General features: G+C 48.8%; 5 protein-coding genes across 5 annotated transcripts; 2 read left to right on the top strand and 3 right to left on the bottom strand.

The window, feature by feature from the left end:
* Window positions 1–4,008: 4,008 nt before the first annotated feature.
* Window positions 4,009–5,118, top strand: EsH8_V_000895 (uncharacterized protein; the record flags this gene model as incomplete). Its single annotated transcript, XM_083273411.1, has 5 exons — window positions 4,009–4,201; window positions 4,263–4,379; window positions 4,476–4,742; window positions 4,815–4,947; window positions 5,004–5,118. The coding sequence occupies 5 exons, from the start codon at window positions 4,009–4,011 to the stop codon at window positions 5,116–5,118; spliced, it is 825 nt and encodes a 274-aa protein (XP_083126126.1).
* Window positions 5,119–7,622: 2,504 nt separating this feature from the next.
* On the bottom strand, window positions 7,623–8,665 carry EsH8_V_000894 (uncharacterized protein; the record flags this gene model as incomplete). Its single annotated transcript, XM_083273410.1, has 2 exons — window positions 7,623–8,245; window positions 8,305–8,665. 2 exons carry the CDS (start codon window positions 8,663–8,665, stop codon window positions 7,623–7,625), a joined length of 984 nt encoding a protein of 327 aa, XP_083126125.1.
* A 1,077-nt stretch (window positions 8,666–9,742) lies between these two features.
* Window positions 9,743–10,165, top strand: EsH8_V_000893 (uncharacterized protein; the record flags this gene model as incomplete). The annotated part of the gene is made up of 1 exon (XM_083273409.1): window positions 9,743–10,165. One exon carries the CDS (start codon window positions 9,743–9,745, stop codon window positions 10,163–10,165), a length of 423 nt encoding a protein of 140 aa, XP_083126124.1.
* Window positions 10,166–13,393: 3,228 nt separating this feature from the next.
* On the bottom strand, window positions 13,394–14,157 carry EsH8_V_000892 (uncharacterized protein; the record flags this gene model as incomplete). The annotated part of the gene is made up of 3 exons (XM_083273408.1): window positions 13,394–13,410; window positions 13,493–14,006; window positions 14,056–14,157. 3 exons carry the CDS (start codon window positions 14,155–14,157, stop codon window positions 13,394–13,396), a joined length of 633 nt encoding a protein of 210 aa, XP_083126123.1.
* Window positions 14,158–19,640: 5,483 nt separating this feature from the next.
* On the bottom strand, window positions 19,641–22,826 carry EsH8_V_000891 (uncharacterized protein; the record flags this gene model as incomplete). The annotated part of the gene is made up of 1 exon (XM_083273407.1): window positions 19,641–22,826. The coding sequence occupies one exon, from the start codon at window positions 22,824–22,826 to the stop codon at window positions 19,641–19,643; it is 3,186 nt and encodes a 1,061-aa protein (XP_083126122.1).
* Between the last annotated feature and the right edge of the window lie 1,361 nt (window positions 22,827–24,187).

Below are 24,187 nucleotides of genomic sequence, written 5' to 3'. Positions count from 1 at the left end.
GAATCGTCGGCTTCAATTGGCAGGGCGACGATTACTTTGCCGTACTTTGTTTACTTTTCTGGACTGTAAATACAAATCCGCCAGCCCTCTCCTACATTGACGGACACTAACAGCGCGGTTTCTTTATTAGCTGGAGTTGTGCATGTTGGAGCTTATAGGTATGTCAATCTCGTGTCGTCCTCTTTCATCCTATCCCTCAAGATCAATTCTCACACCACATTACGACAGGCCAAAACGGAACCAATATCGGTATCACGAACGACATCGGCGCTACCTTGACACCAGAGAAAATAGCCAAGCTTGAGTTCGGTTCCAAATGCCTGCTGGCAGGTTGGAACTTTTACGTGACCCTTATATGGTGTCTCAAGGCTTGCATTTTGTTCTTCTTCAACCGGATCACGTTTGTCTCCAAGTTTCCAGTCTATTACCTTGATATCGTATTTAATGAACTATTATAGACTCGGCACGAGACAGCAAAATATCGTCAAGTGGACAGCTGGCGCGACAATCTTAGCCTATGTTGGTGTTATATCTGTCGTATGGGGCCACTGCACACCCGTTCAACGAAATTGGCAGGTTTTTCCTTATCCTGGAGGTAAGTGATACCCTGCACATGCAATTTAGTTTGATCAAAATTCTAATCTTCCGACTTTTTTCAAGATGAGTGTACACTAGCCGTGCCAAATTATTTGAGTCTCGTGGTGCTTAACATATCGTACGTATGCACGAACGTTCTCAGCTGGATAAACCAATATTAACTAAACATGGCTAAAGGACGGACTTCCTGATCGTTTCGATCCCGTTGCCATTACTGTGGGCTGTCAAGCTGAGCCTCAAGCGAAAACTTGCCATTGGTTTACTACTTTGCTCTGGTGTCTTTGTAATGATTGCTGCTCTGCTTCGTTGCATTCTATCACTGAGAGACATTGACGGTATCAACGTCAGTACTATCTGGGCTATCAGAGAAACAGTATGCACACGCCTTATTTCTTTTATAGAGTTGTGAACTTGTCGTTGTATTCACATACTCGGCGGCTAACATGGTCTTCTTGTAGTTCGTCGGTATCATTGCTGTCAACGCAGCCTGTATCAGGCCCCTGTTTTCATCTAGCCATTGGTTGAGATCAAGCAAGGGCAACAGTGATGATAACCCGAGGTACGCGAAATCTGATGACCATCAACTCATCACAATAGGAGGCGGAGGGAAAAGCGCAGAACGTTCCGGCGTGCCCTCCAAAAGGAGATACAATAAGTACAACATGCCGGAGCTAGGTAACTGCTCTAGCGAGGAGCAGATTATGAAATCGTGTGATTCTGGTCGTCCATCCCAGAACGCTGGTCGAGATGATAGTTTCACGAGCAGGTCAAGTGGGCAGCACGGAAGAATTGTTGTCACGACGACGTTCGAAGTGAGGCCCGAAAGGAACGTTTGAAAGAATTTGCAAGAGAAGAAGGTGCGAGTGCGTTATAAGGAGGGGACATTCATATCTCCTGATTTGAGGTATTACATACAAGTATCTCCTAATATCCGGCCATTACAGATTACAACCCCCGTTTGGTCGAGTTAGGGCGAAAGAGTGAGAGGAGAGGGGAGGAATAGAAAGAGAAAAGAAAATGACAAGCAGGTAGCAGTGGAGGATACGAGATAGATTAAGGGGAAGGTAAAGGTAAAAATGGATGTACAGAGCTGGTATCCGCTCTGCCTGCAAATTCTACGAATATCAGATCATGCATCATATAAAGCTACCGCATCCGCTGTGTTAAGCAGAAAGCTCCTCACTTCTTGTATAAGCTCTAGTTTCCTGGTATGCTCAATCAACGTATCAAGGTACCCAGCAGCTTTGTACGAACTCAGAATAGTGCTCCTACTTTCCCTTCTACATACAGATTTACAGCTTCCTAATATACCATGTTGATAATCGACGAGCTCCAGCCCGTACGGGCAGTCCTGTTGTATACAACAGATACCCTGTGATTCCAAAAATTCCTTCTTTGAACATGCTCAATTCAGTGTTAACTATAAACCGGTTTGCAATTTCCAGCCAGCTTGACGGACGGTCACCAAGCATGCTTGGTCCCACCAGCCCTCATGGGAGGTACACAGCAACGCTGAAGCCAGTTCCTAGGATCAGTCCCATCCGAGTGGAAGGATCCGAGTATGTCTTTGTTGGGAGCGCGGCAGAGGAATCGTTAATAACTACCTTAACTATGACCGGTAGATTATTGTTTCATCAGTTCAAAGCTTTCTTTCTGAATAGACTGTAAGACACATACCCTTCTGGCATGCTTCTCGGAATATCTCCAAAAAATCACTACCAATGAGACCCTCTGCGGCAAAGCCTTTTCCCACATTTTTCAGACTGCCAGTTCAGGAACATGTTTTCTTGATGATTTAATTAGCCACTTGCAGACCAAGACATAGACTAAAGTCTTGGGTGGCCATACTAGAATGAAAATAACCATGCCAGTTCCACTGGTAGCAGGCTTTGCGAGCACCGTACTGCCCAGAAATCACCAGTCATATCTTTCTAACCGTCTAGTCAAAGAACAGAGGCCCCCGCAGCAGCTTCGCTGACTAAATTGTTTTATGCTACTGCAATGTTGCAATCTTTATCTTCACATTGTTCCCCTGAGTATCAACCATTGCTTTCCGAAATGCAGACCCTCCAGCATCCAGTGCGAGAAAACATCTTAATTCACCTCGATGAAAAAGGCGATATAAACAAAACAGTAGCATGCACAGAGTGTTATGCATTAAGGCATCTCGAAACTGACGGCCAATCCGAGAGATAGTTTCAACAACCTCTCCAATCTTACCGCCAAAGCAAAATGAGCCACAGCAGTAAATTCTTTTTCCAAACATGTCCGGTAATGACCTGGAATAGGTAATGCCGTTCAAGACGAACTGTAAGCCATGAGTGGGGTTGTGGATGATTATGTTCTACCGCGTCCAGCAGAACATCTAGGCTCCCTTAAACCAACGAAATGGTGGTTTCTGGGGATATCAGAATAAAGGGCAATGTACCACAGCGGCATGCAGATATGCTGTACAATCCGTTGGCCTCCATGCGATGAGAAAACATGTTCTCTGTAGTTGCCAGTCGTATGAATTCATAAGTGTAGAGAGGAGTTATTTCTACGATATGAACTAGCCCCCAAACCGGCAGCCTCAGCAGTGTTTCGATCGAGGGCATACACAAGTTACGTGTCCACATATGTGCGTACAATCGTCTTATGCCTAGCGACGTACAATATTATATCCCTCTGTCTAGCAGAAGATTTTGTTGACCTTGAGATGCTGAATACATCTTATCTTGGGACATGCTCTGCGTTCCGAGTGCACGGGCGGGGTAGCGTGCTGTCACGAACTCAATATCCAGTCTTGATGGCTTTCAGCAACGTTACATGCTACCCGGTAGTGTGGGGGGTGGGTTAGCCACCGTCCCTAAGCATAGACCACACTGCCGAGATAATAGGAAAACGCCTGAAAGTTGTAGCGAGCCTCAACAATCTCTTTGATATGGTTGGTCTGTGTTGCTTCATACTATGGGTCTTTGTTAATTTCACACCCCGGCGTTATCAATAACAAGTTCGCTTTCGCTTTGCTAATCCGACTTACGACCGACCCACCTGATACACAACAAATAACTATGTGGAGGGAATGTTTTACCTAATAGCTTTACTGGGTGGAGGTAGTGCTTTCACTGGATTCTCGACCTCTGAATGGCCAATTTTCGCATTGGAGCCACCGTCTGAGGGACATTTAGGTGTGATTTGAATTGCGCTTCCCCGCCAAAGAAGGTAGGACGTAGCATGTCTTAGCCGATGTCCGTAGAATATATAATGGTAACTGTTGTATGCATTGAGTAAACTGTAGTTAGGCCAAACTCAATCAGATGCCTTATCTTCCGCTCTAGTTCACTAAAAGCACCAATTCGCCAAGGGAAAAAATTAATCTAAACACCCGCAGCCAATAAACCCCAAAAGCTTATTTTCCAGTCTTCCAATATGCCTCCCAAAGTCTTCAAGCAATTTTCGCTTGAAGGCAGAACTGCCATCGTTTCTGGTGCAGCGTCTGGTCTCGGCCTTGCTATAGTCGAGGCGTTAGCTGAGGCAGGTGCTAATGTAGCAATTTTGTACCATAGCAGCAACTCAGCACTCGAAGCCGCCAAACGGGTTGCAGATGATTACAATGTCAAATGTCAGCCTATGTGTTATCCCAAGCCCTATGCATTGCTGACTCAAAGCCCGTGCTCGTCCAGGCAGTGCATATCGCGTCGACGTTACGCAAGCAGACAGCGTTGAGTCTACTGTTAATCAGGTAGTCCGGGACTTCAACGGCCGGCTTGACTGCTTCGTAGCCAATAGCGGCATTGCGTGTAAGCTCTTCAAAATAGCTTGATCCATCTATGACTGGCTCAGACCTTCGATCCTGCTGGGAGTGTGTCATTGATCGACTGACTGGCTTGATATAGGGAACGAAACTTCTGTTCTGGATAGCTCTATTTCGCATTATCGCGAGGTCATGGCAACAAATCTGGACAGCGTGTACTACTGTGCTCGAGCAGCGGGATTACACTGGCGGCGACAGGCAAAGGAACAGACAACCGTAGACGGTAAAAAGCTTGAGGGCTTTTCCAAAGGCAGCTTCATTGCGACCGCGAGCATGAGCGGCCACATTGTCAACTTTCCTCACATCCAAACCGCGTACAACGCGTCCAAGGCTGGCGTGATTCATATGTGTAAGATTCCGCAAACAGTCCCCGTTTTTTTCACGTTGAGGAATGGCATCTAATCTTCAGTTTTATTAATAGGCAAATCTCTTGCTATTGAATGGGTTGATTTTGCTCGTGCAAACACCGTGTCGCCTGGGTTCATCGAGAGTGGGCTAACAGGATCGGTCCCAGAAGATGTGAAAGATTCCTTGAGAGATAAAACCCCTCTTAAGTGAGTATCATCCACAAAATCGGTTCTTGTGCTGTGTCTAACAGTTATGTCTCTAGGCGTATAGGGAGCCTGGAAGAAATGCAGGGAGTCTACCTTTACCTTGCATCTGATGCATCCAATTTCGCCACCGGTACCGACGTTGTTGTTGATGGTGGCTACCGGCTATGGTGATTTTAGGGTTTAACATAACACGGCATGTTTATGAGTGTGTCTGTATGCTGACAGTCTTGGTGAGGTGCTTGATAGAATCTATAGAGGTTGATACAATTTGTATAAGAATAAAGAAGATATCTTGTTTGCGTTGACCTATTCTTCATTCTACTACACTATTTACTAGTGCCGTAAAATGTAAACACAGGAAGAGATGTTAGCTGGCTGATTGGATGTTACAACTTCTGAAAAGAAATGAAGCTATCTCATTAGGGATTGTATCTGTACCGTTTTTGTTGTTATCACAGGATAGTTGTACGGGTTAAATCAAAGTAATAAAAGCAATGCGGTAAACTGGTCTGTGTTTTTTATATGTGTAGAAGAGAAAGTAGATAGGTTGGCCGCAACAGCAGCAGTGAGGATATTGCTGCTGGCAGCCTTGAGGTTAGATCTCCGGGTTCCACTGCCACGGCCATTGCCGTGGCCGGCTGCTAGCTGCTGCTGGCCGTCTGCCTGTATTCTGGCGGAGTAATCTAACAGTTTCATTACATTTTCATATAAGGTTTGTGTGTATCTTCCTCTATTGCGGAAGATTGCGATGAACACTTGCAACCTATTCCTGTACGCAGCAGCCGCTAGCGGCAGATTAGTAGGGCAACTTCGTCGTCATCCCTCTATGACTACAGCTAAGTTACTCTTCATTATCGTCTTACATGAATATGGCGTCAAGTGATGAAGAGGCGTGGTTATAGCTGATAAAGTTGGCGATACAGTACCCATGATGTCTTGGTCGTGAGTGATCATGTAGCAACCTATGTCAGTTTTGTGAGCATTTAGCAGTCGCTATTTAAGGCAAAAGAGTGTCCATAAAATATCCAACGGTGCCATTTCACCCTGGGAAGTGTTGTTGGACAGGGCGGGAACGCCATCGCATGAGATGAGATGACTCTGCCCGTCGGAAATTTCCCGTAACCAAGTTGGCCGCTAAATTACAAATAGTACGAAAAAGGCAGTTGAAGAACTGAAGCGGGAGGGGCGTATTACCAAATAAATGGCAGAATATTGAATACAGTTCCGTCGCGGTGAGCTTTCCTATAGTCTTCCTCGGCTGGAAAGCAGACGGTGGAAGTTCGGATGTGGCCCCACAAGGGCCGACGAATGCGGTCCCGATTGCCCGGACCACACCGGGGCCATGGCCCAGGCACATAAGTGCCCAAGGCAAATTAGCACCAGTAATGACTAGATTGACACCGTTGCTCAATATACAAATCCAGAAACCTGTGTCGACGCGCTTCATCTTCACAGACATGATGGGTCCTTTGGATTGAAGCGGGCATCACCCCAAGATAGAGTTGAGCGCGCACTTTATTTGTGGCCTAGTATACCCTTCCGTACCCTAGACCTTCATCGAAGCCTGGAGCTCCATTGCCAAATCTCACCTTCACCGCAGACTATATTCATTTGCGCCTTAACTTGCAGCAATAACAGCATCACTCATCCGCACTTGTGTCGCATCTATATCAAGAGAACCAAACTCTCATGGTCACATCGGCAATGGAGAAAGGCGGTAAGGGTCAATAAACAAGAACAAGATGTAATGGTTGAGGGTTCGAGAAAAAAAGGACAAAAAGAAGTTATTTGTCTTCCCTTCCAGAATCGAACTAGAGACCTTTCGATTATTGTGGATAAACCATTACAGTCGAACGTGATGAACCAACTACACCAAGGGAAGTCGCTTACCCGAGCCTCGCAGTCTACCATTAAATTCTCAGTGCGAACTTGACACCGAGGCTATCCAGTCTCCTCTGCTGCCTAGTTGCCATGTACATCTACGGCTTGGCTTAAATAGAGTTCCAAAGGCGCCTCAGCCCGAGGTGGGGCTTTGACGATGATGGCCACTATAATAACGACAGCAAAGTTATGCTAAGATACTGAACAGCTAGGCTATATTATAAACCTAGTAGTTCAAGCTAGCAGTTTGCATGTGTTTTCCAGATAGGAAAAACGGAAGTTGTGGCCCCCATTCATTGTTACCTAGGCAAGCATTTTAGGTGTCTTCAGGTTTGGCGTGAAAACTTTGAGACAGGACAGAACTAGGTGAAAGCAGTATGTTTCGCTTTTCGGTAAAAATATTGCGGCGAGACCTTGTGTTTAGATTTAATCATCTCAGTCGCTCAGCCTTTCAACCTCCTTATCCACAGCAGCGATGCACCCCAAAACTGAGACAAGTGGGAGGGCGCAAGCATGCCGGTCAACGATTAGAAATTGTAGTAGTGGTGAATATGACACGACAACATTCACCCATAACAAGCCAAAATATCCTCAAAACTTTTGCACCCGCATCTGAAGTCCTTACAATTGAATTAAATATTACTAGGGAAATTTCAAACTACATTAGCCCACAGAAACACAGTAGCCATGCCCAATACAGCGCAACGTGGCATGCCAATGATTCTTGCTTGTATCAAAACCCAATGATCCTGTTTCAAAACCGCCATTCCTCATGTGCTCCCCTCGTCCCCCACTTAGGTTTGAATAACACGGTAGTCACCCTGGACAATACCGTTCAAAATCCATGGAGTGCAAGTGTGTTCCTCCGAAGTGCGGTCGCCACTGCACGTCTCCAAAGTACCCTTGGTGCAGCGATAGACGGGCGTGAACCCAACGCGACCAGTCTCCCCAGCGTAGACAGTCAGCTCGGTCTGGAAACCCTTGCTCTCGGAGTCGCTGAACTCAAAGCCGACAGAAACGGAGACAACACCGAAGGGGTCGCCGAGCGAGGCCGAGAAAGAGGTGGTGCGAGAAACAGACTGGTCATATGTGATGGTGATGGTGCGGTCGGTTTCCTCGGCCGGGACGGACCCAGACACGATTTGAGTGTCAAAGGTAGTGAGGTAGGGCTCCCCATTGGCCTGGTAAGACTTGTCCTTGAAGCCGCTGCAGCGGGCTTTGTTGCGGGACTCGCTAGCCCTCAGGGTGTTGTCCTTCGGGGGCGAGCCAACAGCGAGAGGCTCAATGATGGTGCCGTTGGCAAATTTGAGGAAGCCACCCTGAAATCCACTGCCGACGCTGCGTCCCTCAGTGTCGCGTCGTCCCCAAGGCACACCGGCCGCCCCGCAGTCACCGGAACCGCAGCAGAATTGGACCACTTGATTGAGATGTTAGCAACCAACTCAGAACTTCCAAGCTTTTGCATGTGTAACTTACTGAAGGTATCCTCCATGCGAAGCTGGCTAGAGCATTCGGCGTTCTCGGTGTGATAGATGAGATCTCCGCAGCCAGAAGTGGTCAAGCTGGCCGGCGAGCGAACCATGTAGCTACCGGGCTCGCCACCGCACGGGTCGATGAAGTCGCCCCAGACAAGATACTTCACCTTGCCCGTGCCCTCCTTGAAGCCCTGGCCACCAAAGACTGTGTTGGTGTCGTAGATGACACACTCGGGGTATCCAGGACCACTGCTGGCGATGGAGGAAGGGCAGTCGTTGCATCCCTCCGACTTGCACCAAGACACATCTTGCGCAGCCGCCAGAGCAGCGAATGCTGTCTGGAAGATGAAAGATTGCTTCATGATCGAATTAGGTTGAAGGTGAAGGTAGAGAGACTTTGGTATTGAGAGGGTGTTGTGGATGATGAAAGAAGTCGGATTTATGGCGTTGTAAACCGTCGTCTTTATACTTGCTTTGCAGAGAGACGAGTCTCTTTCAACTATCTCAAGTTTTCAAAGTTCCAAGTTGATCGTCTCCAAAGTTCTTTCTTGGTTGCCTGTTGCTCTCAACTAATCCACAGTATGAGCCAGGATTAATCTGACAGTTGCTGATCTTGACCTCGACCAGAATTCTATCTACTGTTGGCCCAGGCTGCGCCTATTCGCAGAGCCTGAATTCATTGATCCACTGCAAATTCCCATAAGGTGACCCTCAAAGCTGCTCCACAGTTAAATCGGGGTATTCTAGTAGTTGTCGATCTCGGGCCACAAATTCTACGAAGCGTTGCATCAGGCTACAGCTTTGAACCGGGCCCCACGCGACATAGCGACATAGCCTCTCCAGGCTTCCAAGAATTCTGTCTGCAATTGAACAATGCGAATCCTGAAATAGAGAAGAAACGTGTTTACGTTTCGGGTGCAACGGGTGTAACCGCAGTAAAAGCTGTTTTTGACTTTACCTACATGCGTAGAGGGAGAGTTTGCTTCGTTGGATGTCAAATGCTAAGCCTTCGGCCGATAAAAGGAGCCACTTGCAGGGTTCGGCCGATGAAGGAGCCACTTACAGGGTTCGGCCGATGAAGGAGCCACTTACAAGGCCCAGCTGACGAAGGCGTTGAGACATGCGTTGACGAAGCCTTCATATCCATGCCACAACGCCGATCATCATTGGGATCATCATTAGGTCTGTGGCTTCTTTGGAGACAAACAGGCAACAACAACATCACCACATCGTTGAAGGGACTTTTGCAGACATCAAGGAGCCGATTCGAGCTTACCACTGATCGGTCTGTCTCCTACAAGTACAAAATCTCTCGTCCGCCTTTGCAAATCATCCAACTCGATTCTCATCATTGCACCCAAACACTCGAACTCAAGGCTCTCTTTCGCTTCTTTATCTTCATCGATACCCAAACCAGCTTCATCCCAAACCCTGAAATCATGGTTTCCATCAAGCAACTCGCCACCTTCTTCTCCTCGGCTCTCGCTGTCGCAGCATCGCCTACTTTCCGCAACTCCACAAACAGCGTCGAGCAGATTTCTGCCCGTCAAGCTTCGGAAATCCCGCCCAACTCCCTGTACCTCGTCGAGTGGTACCCCAACGGCTGCGGCAACGGCAACGGCGTCTCTCTCTCCGGCTACGAGGAGACGCTCGCCGTTTGCTCCAAGTTCAACGGTCTCCATGACCCCAACGCCGCCAATTCGGCCTCGGTCCGCTTCTTGTTCCCGGATGATGGCCGCACCTTCAAGTGGCGCCTTTTCAGCAGCAACACCTGCAGCACGCAGATTGCGACTGGGAGCGGCGGAGGATGTTTCAGCGTCCCATCCAACCAGGACGTCGGCGCTGTCATTATTTACACCTAAGATGCTCAGGGGTCTGGGGGTTTGAGTTTGTAGGCTTGCAGCTGTTGCGAAGGATCGCATTCGTTACGGATACACGTCAGATTCTGGGCGGAGGAACTGGTTTTACTTTTTTACCCTGAATTTAATAATGTATATTTGAACTTCATTGTGAATACGTCTCAAGTGGTGTGCTGCACCCACAATCTTTGACACACTCTGTTCAGGTCCCGTCTAATAACAACGTTGGAACCCCGTATTGTTTGTAGGATTCTCCTTGTAAATCGGTATTCACTGCCCTCTGATAAGGTTGTTAAAAGATCCTTCTGTGCGCTGGGCGGCGCCCGGCAGACGCCTGCACGGCGGCCCGCTCCTGACAGGGGTCCCAGGCAGGCTGACATGCGCATCGATGCACCAAATGCGGAAAATATGATGAATATCGTCAAGGGTTTATTTACACTGGAAGGCCGCAAGCCAAGGGGTCATTCTTCAGCGGTCGAACCAAAGTACCACTCAGAGACCCCGCCTCTCCTTCAAAGTTCGGTTATTCGCAGGGTTCAAGCTCAATTAAGATGGCTACGAGACAGGGGCTATCCTTGAGGCCTTGAAATCTCCGGTCGGCCGCTGGACTTGACAGCTACTCACCGCCAGAGGGGGTTTTCGTCTTCTTGCAGGCAGGATCCAGAACCCTGCTTCGCGGCAGCGATCCCAATAGTGCTTGTTTCGACTCACTGACGCCCCCTACATCAAAAGGGCTGTTTACTCAGGCTTGGTTTGGTAAGCACAACCGCAAGTGAATCCGTCTACCTCAGAGGGAGGCCGACCCTGCCAATGTGCACATGGCGCATGGTGATTGTGCCCAAAATCTCATCTTCTATTTTATCATAGTTTCAAATTAGTTTTCCATTGCCAAATTATTGCACGGTCATTAGTCTTGAGGCAGACACTGAAGCGAAGCACCAATGGACCAATTACTCGATGAGCTTGAATGCATGCATGGCATGTGTCCATGGAATGGTTTTTGGTCACGGTTGCCCATGCCGAAGTTGCAACCCAAATAAAGACTTGGTGACGATACTCACCGCCGCTCCTTATATGAGCGCATCAGCGCGATTCACCGTGACGGACCTTTGCGTCTGTTTTTCTCTTTCTCTCAATCAGCGATGTGTGTCCTCAAAGTGCCCAGAAGAACTTCTCGCCCTGACGGGTGTAGTCATAGGCGACGGCCAGAAGAACGCGCTTCGGGTGGACTCGCCAGGTATTGGCTGCCTTCCCCAGCTTGCCTGCAACTCTGTCGGCCGCAATGGAAAACTTTGGCATGTCGCCGACGGGGAGAATGGGCAGGAGTTCGGTGACGATGTTGTCAGGCACAGCTTGCCTCCCTCGCAGGAGTCGATGGAGTAGGGGTTGGGCTCGATTGTAGCCTCGAAATCTCTAAGGAGATGATAGATGGCGTTTTCCTGGTTCAGAGAAATTTCGAGAAAGGCGTAGAAGTCCTTGTAGAGATGGTCTGGAGGTGATATACGTGCAGCGACAGCGACAGGCGGCGATAACGATGGTAAAGATGGCTCGAACGACGGCATTTAGAAGGGAAGAAACCCCTCCATTCGTAAATGAGTGTTGCGATTGGAAGAAGGAGCAGATAATTTCAGGGAAAAGCAAAGAGCGGTCGAGGTGCGGTGGGTGAAGAAAACAGCAGTTGACGAAGAAGACGACGACGACGGTGGTGGCAGTGAGGCTTTGTTTGCACATACGGAGAACGAAAAGAAGAAGATTCACCGGGTGCTGAAGCGAGGCAAAGTATGCTGTGCGGTGATGTCTTCGTAACCTCTGTCCGGGAAGGCAAATTCCAGGCCAGGCCAGGCCGTCTTGCACCTTCCAAGAAATGAAACCCGGGCCGAGTGCCGCCGTTGCTTGCGCAGTCAGGAACGAAGAGGGGACGTTGAACCTTCCGTCTTTGGCATGTACTGAACATCCATCATACCTAGAAAGTGTGATGATTGAGAAAAGACAAGAATAAAAGAGACATATGTATTTAAAAGGAGGGATAATAGAAAGGAGAGACAAAAAGTTCAGCTCCGTTCGAACCCGGGGGGTTCGAACTCCGCCTATGAAAACCCCGGGCAGTTTTCTACCAGTTGTATTCCGCTCGGCTATTGCGGCCGAGGAGGGCGTCCCCTCCCCAGATTATGACATCTCTGGTAATAATGTCGTTCATATACCACGGTTCCTGCCTCACGTGGCGGTGACTCAATGTGAGGCGAGAGTGCGTGAGGCGCGGCGTGGCTTTGGTACACTCCATCAAGGTACCACCCGGTCAGCCTAACCGCCTCTTCAACCTTAACGGGTGATGTTCTTCGAAGGCTCCCGTCATGTGTAGTGCAGCTTTCGGTACCCCTTTTACGGCATGATGAACTCCATATACTGCTTCTCCAGCATCCGCCTCTACGTTTCGATATCAGAATCACATGTGGCGCGCCACTTGAGGCCATCGTTTACAAACTAGTTTCGCTAGAGGTAAGCTATGAATGGCTATGAAACTGACCGTGACTGTGGCTGTGATTGTTGAAGGATTTTCGTAGCTGTCTGATATTCTCATCATTTGGGGAAAGCCATAATCGGTGCCACCGTCCAGGCATTCCACATGTTTCTGGTGCGCATAAGCCATAATATCGTCTTCAGACCCGGGACCATAGAGCGTCGTCGCTTTGAAGATTCATGCTGCTCTTCGCGGCGCTGCGTTCCTGAAAGCCCACTAACACCAACCAACTACAGTAATACATCAACATGTCCTGCAGTGTAGCAAGTCATGCCAGCAGCCTGCACTGCTGCCAACAACGTTAAGAGATCATAGAGTTGCGCTGCGCATCTTAAATTTTTTGCCATATGGCTCATTAAATAGATATTATGAGATAAGTACTACCAAGCAGCCTTAATACAGAACAGTCTGACTTGTTTTACAGTTGAGTTGCGTTGTGTAGTTTGAAACCTATTCTCTCGGCTTACAATACACCATAGAAAGTTTCCAGGGGATCTACAATGGCCGGACGCTCTGAGGGTTATGAAACACACTTTTCGGATCCCATGCAGTCTTGATCCTTTGCAGCCGGGGTAGGTTAGATCCCCAGTAAACTTCCTGGGGCCTCTCCAAATACGGATCAACATATCCAGGATACGTCGTATGTGACCCATTAGAAATGTTATCGAGAATAAACTGGTGAATATCCTTTAAAAACGTCTCCTTCGGCCCACTCAAAGGGCCCCGAAGACTGTAACCGTAAGACTGATAGAATCGGACTTTGTCTCGATGTGCGTACGCCGTTGAGTCCGCGGCAGGCTTTGAGACCTCACCTCCTGTGGCGTCAAAGATGATAAACCATTTTGCGTCAATTGTCTTGTCGTTATCCTTGACTATTTGGACGAGCTTCTCGGCGGCGGTCCGCGAAAGCTGGTCATCTTTTCTGAACCCGAGGCTACGAGAGAAGAATTCGGTGGGCACATCGGCAAGGTAGAGCTGCGCGCTCTCATACTGCCAGCGAATAATCTCGACCCAGCTAGATTCGACAATCGTGAGACCACCCGGAAGCCTTTCAGAGATTCCCGACTTCTTGAAATCCTCCTTCGTCCCGAACCATGTTCCCGTGATCTTGGAACCATGGGGCTCTAGGGCAAACTCGGTACCAAAACGTGGATCAAGGTCGGGGTCCGTCGTCAGGTTCTGCCAACTCAGAAACTGCTCGACAATTTGGTCAAGCTTTGTATAAGGAGTGCGATTTATGAGGTACAGGACTGTCTGTGGCTTCTTGTGCGTTCGCATCTTGAACTCGGTGACGACGCCGAAGCTTGATCCAGCGCCCCTCACAGCCTAATTGGATTAGATTGGGCGTTGCTAGGCGCTGTGTCTCATAACTCACGAAGAACAAATCTTCATTCAATTTCTCGTTCGCTGTAACGATGCTTCCGTTCGCAATCACCACTTTTACCTCCAGGACATGGTCGAGGGTAGCCCCCCACATTCTGGAGGAAGGTCCAAGACCACCCTGGTATAAGGTTAGATCTCGTAAGAAAGTTGATGAAACGTTCATTAAACTCACAATCGTAGCATGTCCTCCAATTCCAACGCCAGGGCACACACCATGAGGAAACATACGGTTTCCTTTTTTCTCTAGAAGGGCGTCAACATCACCAAGTAAGCTTCCGGCCCCGATGGTGGCGTCCCATGAAGACTCATTGACAATTACATATCTCAAGTTTTGAAGGTCAATTGACAGGGACCCGTCCTGCCCTCCCAGTCCTAAATACAGGAGCGAACATGTTAGTCAATTTGCCAGGGCTTATACGTGCTGTGATCTCACCGTGGTTACTACAAGGGTCCTGGGTGTCAGTTACTGGGTCACGAAGGCATCATGGAAGGGCTTGGTGGTAGACTTACGCGTATGAATGACCCCCAGACTTCGCCTGCACCTTAATATTGTGTTTCGCTGCACATTTCACAAATCCCGACACATCTTCAGTGTTTTGGGGTCGAACAACAGCAGTGGGTACGACAGGCCAAGCTCGGTTGAAGGGAGTGACCCATTTGAAGAACTCTTCGTCTTTGCCGATTCCCGGGTACCTCACGCAGTCCTTTGCGCCACCGCACACCGAGTTCAGGCAAATTTGAAAACCTTTGGCCGGTGCAGGATTCGGGTTAGATGGCCTCGAGTTTAACCAAACGAAGATGGCGGATAAGATCGGGACAACAATGTTTGCAAGAATGCCGGACTTGCGCAGGAAAATGGAGTTGCTTAGGCGTTTGTACTCCCTCTTGGCTCCATCTTCGACCTGGTGGTCAGAGCCTTCGTCCTTTATTGCTGGGACGTCTTTGGTGATAGGAGCCATACTTTGTGCATATTTGAACGACCAGCCGTGGTGTTGTTTTGAAGGGACCCGGAGCCTGTCGACTGGGGGTTAATTAATTCTTACTGGGAGTGAGCAGGACAATCCACACAATGTGACTAAATCACGCAATAACGCTTACCAGGAAACCCCCATCATAGCGCACATAAGACATTTCAGCTGTGAAAAAAACAAAGTGCAGCATTTTCAGGAATCTCACTTGTAGGGGGTGTACGACTTGTTTTCTTTATGCTTCCATTCCAGACAGAACAAAGCGGATCAGTTGCTGCTACAGGCATGTTTCCCCTCAGCTGTGTCTCAAGGTTCGCCGCGCGGCTAGGGCTGCAATCAGAGTTTGTCGATTCGAGTGAGATAAGCGCGATCTTCTTCCAGTCGAAAGCATAATTCGTCGGCTGGCTTAGCAAATGTGAGATTTGATCTTGCTGCCATAGTGCATTCAGCCGAGTTGTCGATTTGGTAATGACACTTCAATGCAGGCCGGCGTCGATTGGACCGTGATGTTTCAGCTGCCGCAAACAGCTTTCAGCTGCCGCAAACAGCGGAATAGCTGAGGCTCACAGGGGCGCGTTCTCGGCCGGCTAAAGTGTTCACTGATAAGGACTGTACCGAAACCCACACGCGCCAGAACCGCGTATCTCCAACCCATCCAGCCACTGTGAGAGACATTTGTAACAAGCCAATTTGCATTTATGTTGAGACGAAATTCCTTTTCCGTACCCCGCCACTTTCTTTCATTTTTCATTTCAACATTTTTGTTGCTCCTTGACGATCATGTGTCAATATCCCGCTACCCGCACGTGCAATGGGTGGTGCCAGCTCCTATCCATGCGGGAACATCCAGCTCCCACGAGTTAGGCCAAAGTTCCAACAACTCATGTAATGCTCACCCTGGCAATGAAGACGATATCCATTTGGTTGTATCCGATTGGTTTATAACAAAACGCTGAAAGTAACAGCAGTAGAGCCCGGGTCAAACAGCACTGCGAGCCTGTCCTATTGGAACCGGGCTCAATTGGATCGGAAAAGCTCGGCGGCCGAGCTCTCTTCACATTTGACGGCGGGGTGATTGTGATTTAGCTGCGCCCAAGTGACATTGCGACGTTCGAGACGTCTGAATCCATCCCGCGGCGATTTGGACTTTCGGAAGAAACAACCACTAATCTCCGTGGAACATTCTTTTCGTCAATTCGCCAGCCTTTGTAGCGCAGCCTTTAGCGCAGCCGTTGCACATGGGTGCCCATGTGCAAGCTAGCTCAAGTTCAGTGAGTCGCAAAGGAACCGCACCACTCACGACCTCGTAAAGTCAATAGTCAAGCTTACCCCACACCCTTCCCCACGGGGAATCCGAGACTCGCGGATCCGCGTTACACTGGCACTAGCTACACAAGTCAGGGGTTTCCGCCGTTCTCTGACAGCAAGATCTAAATATTCAGTTTCTTTGGCATCGCTCTAGTCACGATCGATGTGTTCAGTGCACATAAGCTTCCCTCAAAGCCGACGCCTGTACCATATCGTCTTAGCTCACTTGCTGCGATTGTAGTCCGGTGCTTGCTATTGGCTTGGTGATCGAAATCGGCCCCCAAAGGTATAGAATGTACGGGCTTCTCGCGGAATCAACATGATGCGATTGGTATTTCCACACTCAGTCAGATGTCAGCTGCTGTGGGCCATCCGGGCGCCTATGGTCTGCTTATTCAACGTTTCCCAAACCCCACGCTGAGCAGTTCATGATCAGATAATTCCGTGATGGCGCAGTTATGCAAATGTGTATAAATTACTCGTTGCTGCCAGGATCGATATCACATTCATGGCACCAACGCAACACAGCCGCATTATCCCCTTCTCACAAGTCCCTGGTTACATCAATACGGACATTCATCATTCAAGCCAAGATGCAATTCTTGTTACTAGTCACCATATTTCTCGGTTCCTTGCTGCCGCTCATCAGCTCAGCAGAGTCTTTCATGGATGACAAAGCCGTTGGCCACCTATCCAGGGTTCATGTGCCGTCCTACCCAAGCCCGGAACCCATCATCATTACCAGACTGCCGCTTCCACCCGTAGCTCCCAGTGAGACAAATGGCTCATGTACTCTAGAAGTCAACCCTAGAGGTACGGGATGCATCGGTAAAGAAAGTCACCTTCATTCGGGGCACTTTCTTCATGACGGCATCCATCTTCTCGCCATCGCCAACTTCACTGGAGCCCCTATTGCTCCGAAACCCTCCAGTATCTACCAAGGCCAGCACTTGATCCTTCTAAAAACGGATAACACCAAGTTTCCTAATGGAGATTCATGGAAGTGTATCACCTGTGGCGTGTCCGAGGAAAACTCGAAGGGACGTGAGGTAGCAATGGACTATCCTCAAGCATTTGTCGATGGGAAGCGAGCGCTCGTTGGGACAAATATTGTTGAATGTCCTGATGGGCTAGCCAATGATGCTTGCGGTCCCGAATCTGTGCGAATCATGCCTCTCCGTTGGAATACAACTACAGATGGCTCTGGTCCTGGAGGAAGAATGCGAGAGCTGCGACTCCATCCAGACAACCAACATATCGGATTTAGCTCTCTCCGGTATACTGAAAATGGAATTCAACAGTTTTCCTTCTTCGGTCGAATTAGGTACGACCCAGCGCCAGCCGTCGGCGAGCCCCTGGTTCCGCGATATGATGTTGTCAACGTCAACTTACTATACAGTGAGAAGAACTCACAGTCAATCGTTGTCTCACCCGATGACCCAACTCAGCTCGTTATCTTACCAGAGGCCTTAACAATTGGGGAGCTGCGTGGATTTGGAGGGACTGGAAAAGAGGTGACATGGCTTGGCGCTCCGGTTGAGTCTTGCAACATCGATGTATTCGCTTCCGATCTTACCACCGGAAAGGTCCGTCGACTCACGAGCCATCCGGAGTATGTCGATCCGGTTGATTTGTCCCCCGACGACAAGTGGTCAGTTATGCTAGACACTCGCGGCACAAACCGACAGATGTTTCTATCCGCGCTAAGGGGGATTCCGCCTCTGGTAGATCTCGTCGCTACCGCAGCAGTCTCATCAGCCCGAAATAATGGCAAGAGACGTTTTTTCCAGCCATGGCTTATTGACCAATATGGAGACCGAGGACTTTACTTTGGGCAACAACTCAATGCCGCTGGAAGCGGTATCCCCGGGAGTGGCAGCATCAATGACCCCGAGTGGAATGCTAGAGCTGACCCCAGATGGTCGTGGGACGGCACCCGCATAGCCTATACTCAGATCTTGACACTGTCGCCGGCATGCGGCGGGCCAAACCCTCTGCCCTGTTACAACTCCACCGAGGACGGCGGCCGGGTTGAACGCATTATGATTGCCAATCTAACAAACCGAAAGGCATTGGACCTCTCCAAAGTAAAGCCTAGGTCTGATACTGTGCCTTGGGGCAAGCCATTCCCGCCTGGGTCAACTTACCCGGCTATAAAGCCCTTGCCCGCAGGAGATTATACTCTGAAGGGGAAAGTTTCTGGTTGGGCCAGTGTGTCTATTGAGGCTATCCGCAATGGGACTGCAATAACTTCTGTGTTCGTTCAGTACCACAACTTCTCAAATGACGGGTTGAATATCTTGACGGGATCCGAAAGGGTGTCCAAGGAAAATCCAACACCATTCGTGGAGCAGCTTCATTGGTTTTCGAACTTGACGCAAAAGGGACCGAATGGAGGAACCAAGATAACGAGTCCAGATGGATTCCATCTTGCGATCGACATCGATTTAAACTTTTTCGAAGCTAACGGCACTCTGGTCACGACCGTTGGCGGCAAGGAATACCATCAGCCAGCCAACTTCACCTAGTTATCATGCCTGATTCAAGAGCGGGAAATGCATTCAGGATCAGAGGTTTGAGCTATTATTGAGATTGTGGGGTCAGTCCAAGTTATGCTCTTCAGGAGGTGCATAATTTTCAAAGTGCTGGTTACGAGCAAACTATTGGTAGATGTGCTACCGTCGACACAATCAGGACGTATATAACCACGCTACAGGCCTAAATATGCATCTGACTTGCCTCCAATCACAGTACTTTTGTTCTTTGATCAATATTACGTCTGCTTTTAAGGTCTCAAATCCCGGTAGCATTAATTTGGCCGCCCTACCCGCCTGGCTATCTGTATTCTGGCGTGACTTGGTTAAATTTGAAGGCAAAGCCAAAAGAAACCCTCAACACATGGTAAACGAACTCCGCTCCCGAGTAGCACAAGACACTCAATTTCAAGGCGACTATACGCTGTCCGCCGAAGCTATCCCTCTCGTGGAAAGCTAGATCGTTCCCCAACATAAACTAGAAGGGATGCAGATTAGGACTAGCAAAAAGACTGATTGATAGAATCAATACACTCTTCCCCCCTCGGTTACTAATTCTTATCTGGATACATACATTACAAGTCTAATGCAAATCGGTCCTTTTACCGCACTCGAAATCGTTTTAAAGGCATGGATAATAACTTAAAGTAGTGGTCGAGGCAAATTCAATGCACAACTAATTCAGTTTCTTACGCAGAACTCCAAAGTCATAATTTTGATCGCTGCAGGCGCTAGAAAAGTGTTTAGTCGGATTCGTGTGTTTCTTTCTACTCTAGATCAATCAAGAAGTCAAATACACCAGGCGTCAACGCATACTCAGGGCGTGTCTTTGGCCCACAGCTCCCTGTGCCTATGCCATGGTGATCGGCATCCAGACGCAACACAATGTAGTCCTTCTTCAGCTTGCGTAGCTCATACGGATGCCTAGCCGCAAACAGATCCCTCCATGTATAACGGCTCGCCATGAAGCTGACACCATCTTGTGTTCCAAACTTGGCTCTTATACTCCCGTTCGCATGGTCGCGGGAACTCAGCCTCACCCAGCGCACATCGGTACGATTCGACCCTTCCTGCGGGAACTCGTAGTCGACAAACATCTTATCTATGGATGCCGACCAGTTGCCAAAGTTTTGTGACAGCTTCTTATCTTTGTAGCTTTCGCCTGGCCCTCGGCCAAACCACTCGACGTGATCAAGGTGGTTTGCAACGCCCATGGTGAAGCCGATGCGAGGAAGAGTGTGAGGAAGCTCTCTACCTGCAGCAGAGCCTTTACAGCGTATTCTTACCGTCCCATCGGAGACGAAGGTGTACATGGTCTCAACATCGATACACCAGGATAATGAGACTGGTGAACATCGGGTATTGACTGTGACCTCAACGGACGAATCCACTTCAGAGGTTGCCCATCGAACCGACTTCGTATAGGAATGACTGAGTGGGACCTGCTTTTCTATCCAGTCAAGACCATCATGGCGACGATCATTGTCTGTCTCTGCGCGGTGAATATCGAACTCGGGCCCGAGACCCAAATGGATGAGTTCGATACCGTGCTTTTTCCATGAGATGATCTTTCCGGCAGTAAGAGACATTACCCAAGTCGATAAACTGGTGGAGATCTCAATTTGGGTGGGACTTGAGGAAATGGAAGGAGGGGGACTGCGCTGAATGATTGGGACATCATCCGTTGGCCCACGGGCTTGAACCTGGCAGCTCGCAACTAGGTGGCCGCGCTCGCCCCAATTGGTTGCATTCTTTAAAGAAAAGTCGAGCTGGATGTAGACCTCGCCTGTGGGCACAGCTGGCGTATCCCAATCTGGAACTTTGAGGTTTGCTGTGTTATGAGGAGCGACACCAGGTGGAATCTGCAGCTCGCCCAGGCTTGATCTAAAGCCATCGCCAACAATGAGACAATCACATCTGAGATGATCTAACGACAAAATATCATAACGGTTGATAATTGTCAGTATCCCATCGGCGTAGTCTTGACACTGTACCGGCTCAATGGCTTTCTTGTACTCAATCAAGCCTGGCGATGGAGTGTGATCCGAGAAGCACAAGCCGTCCAAGCAGAAGTTGTAATCGTTCGGCCGGTCTCCAAAGTCGCCCCCGTACGCATAAAACTCTTCTCCAGTCTCTTTATCGGTGGTAAGGAGACCGTGATTCGCCCACTCCCACACGCAACCTCCCTGTAGGCGTGGATATCTGTAGAAAGCATCCACGTATTCTTTGATATTGCCTGGCCCATTCCCCATGGCATGAAGGTACTCGCATAGAATCAATGGCTTTGTAGCTGTGTAATCTTGTCCGTAGCTGATTAGATCCTCGATTGCCACGTACATTTTGGACTGTATGTCGACAACCTCGGCCGCCCTATCTCCCTCGTAGTGTGTTGGTCGGGTAGAATCAATTGCTTTGATGCTTTCATACATCGCCTTGATATTCCGACCGTAGAATGATTCATTGCCCAGGGACCACATCACAATGGACGGATGATTTTTATCCCGCATGCACATCTGCACTGCACGATCGATGTATTGATGCTTCCATGCCAGGTTGTCGGTAGTAAAGTGAGCTGATCGGTCAAAAGTCAAAAAGACACGTTCGACATACGATCTGTCTTTGTCTTCCTCGGATAGCAACAGCCTCTCAATTGCCTGGAAACCGTGACACTCGAGATCGGCTTCGTCCATGACCCAGAAGCCCAGCTCATCAGCAAGGGCGTATAGCCGAGGGTCTGCGGGATAATGTGATGTGCGAATTGCATTAATGTTATGTTTCTTCATCAGCAACAGCTCGCGCTTCATAAAGTCGTAAGGAACTGCCCGGCCGTGAAGTGGGTGATGCTCGTGTCGGTTAACTCCGCGCAGAATGATTCGGTGTCCGTTGACCTTGAATATGCCATCTCTGATCTCGACTTTTCGAAAACCGACGTTTTGGGCAACGAATTGACGATTGAAGGAGAGCACGAGCTTGTAGAGGTTAGGATCCTCGGCACTCCACTTCAGAGGTGCATCGACCGTGACAGCAAATTGCGTTACACCACTCAGGCTTGCTGTTTTGAACTCCTCGGCAACGATTCGTCCTTCACGGTCGAATAGCTTTAGGCCAATCTCGCCAGATCCTGTCGTTTGGGTCGTCACTCCAAGCACAGCATCATTGTATTGATCATCCAACTCAGTCTCCACTTTGAAGTCGTTGATGCATGCGACGGGGAATGCTATGAGGAGGACGTCGCGGAAGATCCCGCTGAGGCGCCATTGATCTTGACCTTCCAAATAGGTGCCGTCGCAGTATTTATAGACTCGCACAGCTAGCAAGTTCTCACCGTCGAGTTGGACGACATTAGTAATGTCAAACTCGTCAGGGTTGCGTGAACCTTGTGAGTATCCAAGCTCTTTGCCGTTGAGATATACGTGAAATGCAGCATCCACGCCTTCGAACCGTAGTCGTATCTGTTGATTCGAATAAGCCGCCGGTACGGTGAATTTTCTGACATAGCTGCCTGTTTCATTCCCTTCGAAAGGCACGTCCGGAGGATCTACAGGGATGGTGTAGTTGATGTTGCTGTAATGAGGTTTCCCCCACCCTTGAAGTTGCCAGTGACCGGGCACGCGGATGTCGGCCCAGCCACAAGTATTATACGATGAAGATTCAAAATGCAAAGGAACCTCGTATGGATTCGAAGCGTGATGGAATTTCCAGGTGCCGCTCAAACTGACGCATTGAGCGAGCTCTCTTGCGCCGTTGATCGCGTCCCGTTCGTTTTCGTACGAGAAGAAGTAGGCTCTCGGTGAAAGTGTCCCACGGTGCAAGACACTAATATCTGACCAATCTGGTCGAGAAGGGGGGAAATGACCGGCCATGATGAACAACAACCAGGTGAGGATGAGACAACCAAAGCCGGATGAAATATATGACTTTTCAGATTGGACAGCAAAATTGTCAGTTGGCATGATTGAAGACGGTGTAGATGAAAACAATTTATACGGCTTCCAATTTCCTATGCTATGTAACCACCGAAAGCTCGGGAATACCACCGGCGAATTCTACAGACGTGAGTTTGACGCATTCATCTCACATCATGAGCAGGGGGCCGTGGAGGATTGGACCGATGGGTGTGCGTGAACTAGCCTAGATAGTGGAGTACCCCATCGAGTGCGGACTCAGGCCATATTGTTTTTCTTCAGTATTGCTCTGAATACTATTGCATTTGAATCTTTCTATTGGGCAAAACTGTCTTGGCAGTTTAACTGACAGGCATTCCCCGCACGCTGCCGAAAATGGCGTGAGTCCGCAGCCGATGGGATATAAGATGCTGTTAGTCCACCCCAGGCTCCAATGATATATATCTCCGTGGAGAATATGGAAAAATCCGCCATTTTACTCACCTACGGCTGAGACTGTTCTAGATTCTACAATCAGCTAACACGCGCTGACTACACAACGATCGTGTTTCTATTCGCCCGTACTTGCATTAAATCGGAAGGATTAAAGTGGCGAGAAAATTATGGTTAGCCATGCCGTTAGCGATATCCGGGGTATTGTGTGGAGTGAGAATTAATAGTTCGCCTACTCTGATTCACGCACAGCGTATCTGTCGTATCTGTCGTGTTGAAACTTCATAAGTAATTCGAAGTGTAACCGTACAACCCACATGTGCACCATATACCCAAATATGACGATGGGACATGATCTCTTACGGACAGATTAAACATCCCTTGCGATAATGATGGGAGTGACTGGGAAAATATTGAGACGATTGGATTCATACCGTAAGCACCCCCAACCGGCCCAAACTGGTCTCGGTTTCACTAGTACATCTTTGTTCTGCTCCGGTTCAAGCGAGATGCACAGGAAATAACGCGGTAACACGACTGGACCGGAGCTAAAACCGCACAGCGCCACGTTTGATTGGTTTTGGACAATTCGTGTGTTTTTAAACGCGGATGACTGCCGTATAGCGCCGCGTTTAATTGGTTTTGGACACTGAAGTTTTCTAAACGCGGATGACTACTCCTATCTTCCTCAATTTCGCCATACCTACAAGGATGATTATTCCGCCCTGAAGCAGGCCTTTCTCCGCGGAGGTTTGCAGCCAAAGCGAACCACACGGAAAGATTCTGGCGAGATGGTCAGGAAACCTCAACTTGCTTCTTCCCCATGTTCATTGGAGCGGGATTTAGCACCGGCGAATCCGGCACCAAATTGGTTGGCCAATTCACTAAAGACATATGATTATGGTCTCACAGTGACAATCTAGACTAGCCTATAAGCAAGGACACTGCTTTGTGCGGGGTGATTCTGGGGTAGCTGT

This window comes from Colletotrichum jinshuiense, chromosome 5 (assembly GCF_051148585.1).
Source record: "Colletotrichum jinshuiense chromosome 5, complete sequence".
Classification (NCBI taxonomy): Eukaryota; Fungi; Ascomycota; class Sordariomycetes; order Glomerellales; family Glomerellaceae; genus Colletotrichum; species Colletotrichum jinshuiense.
The sequence above is the reverse complement of the archived record's forward strand: the minus strand, read 5'-3'. Positions and strand labels throughout refer to the sequence as shown.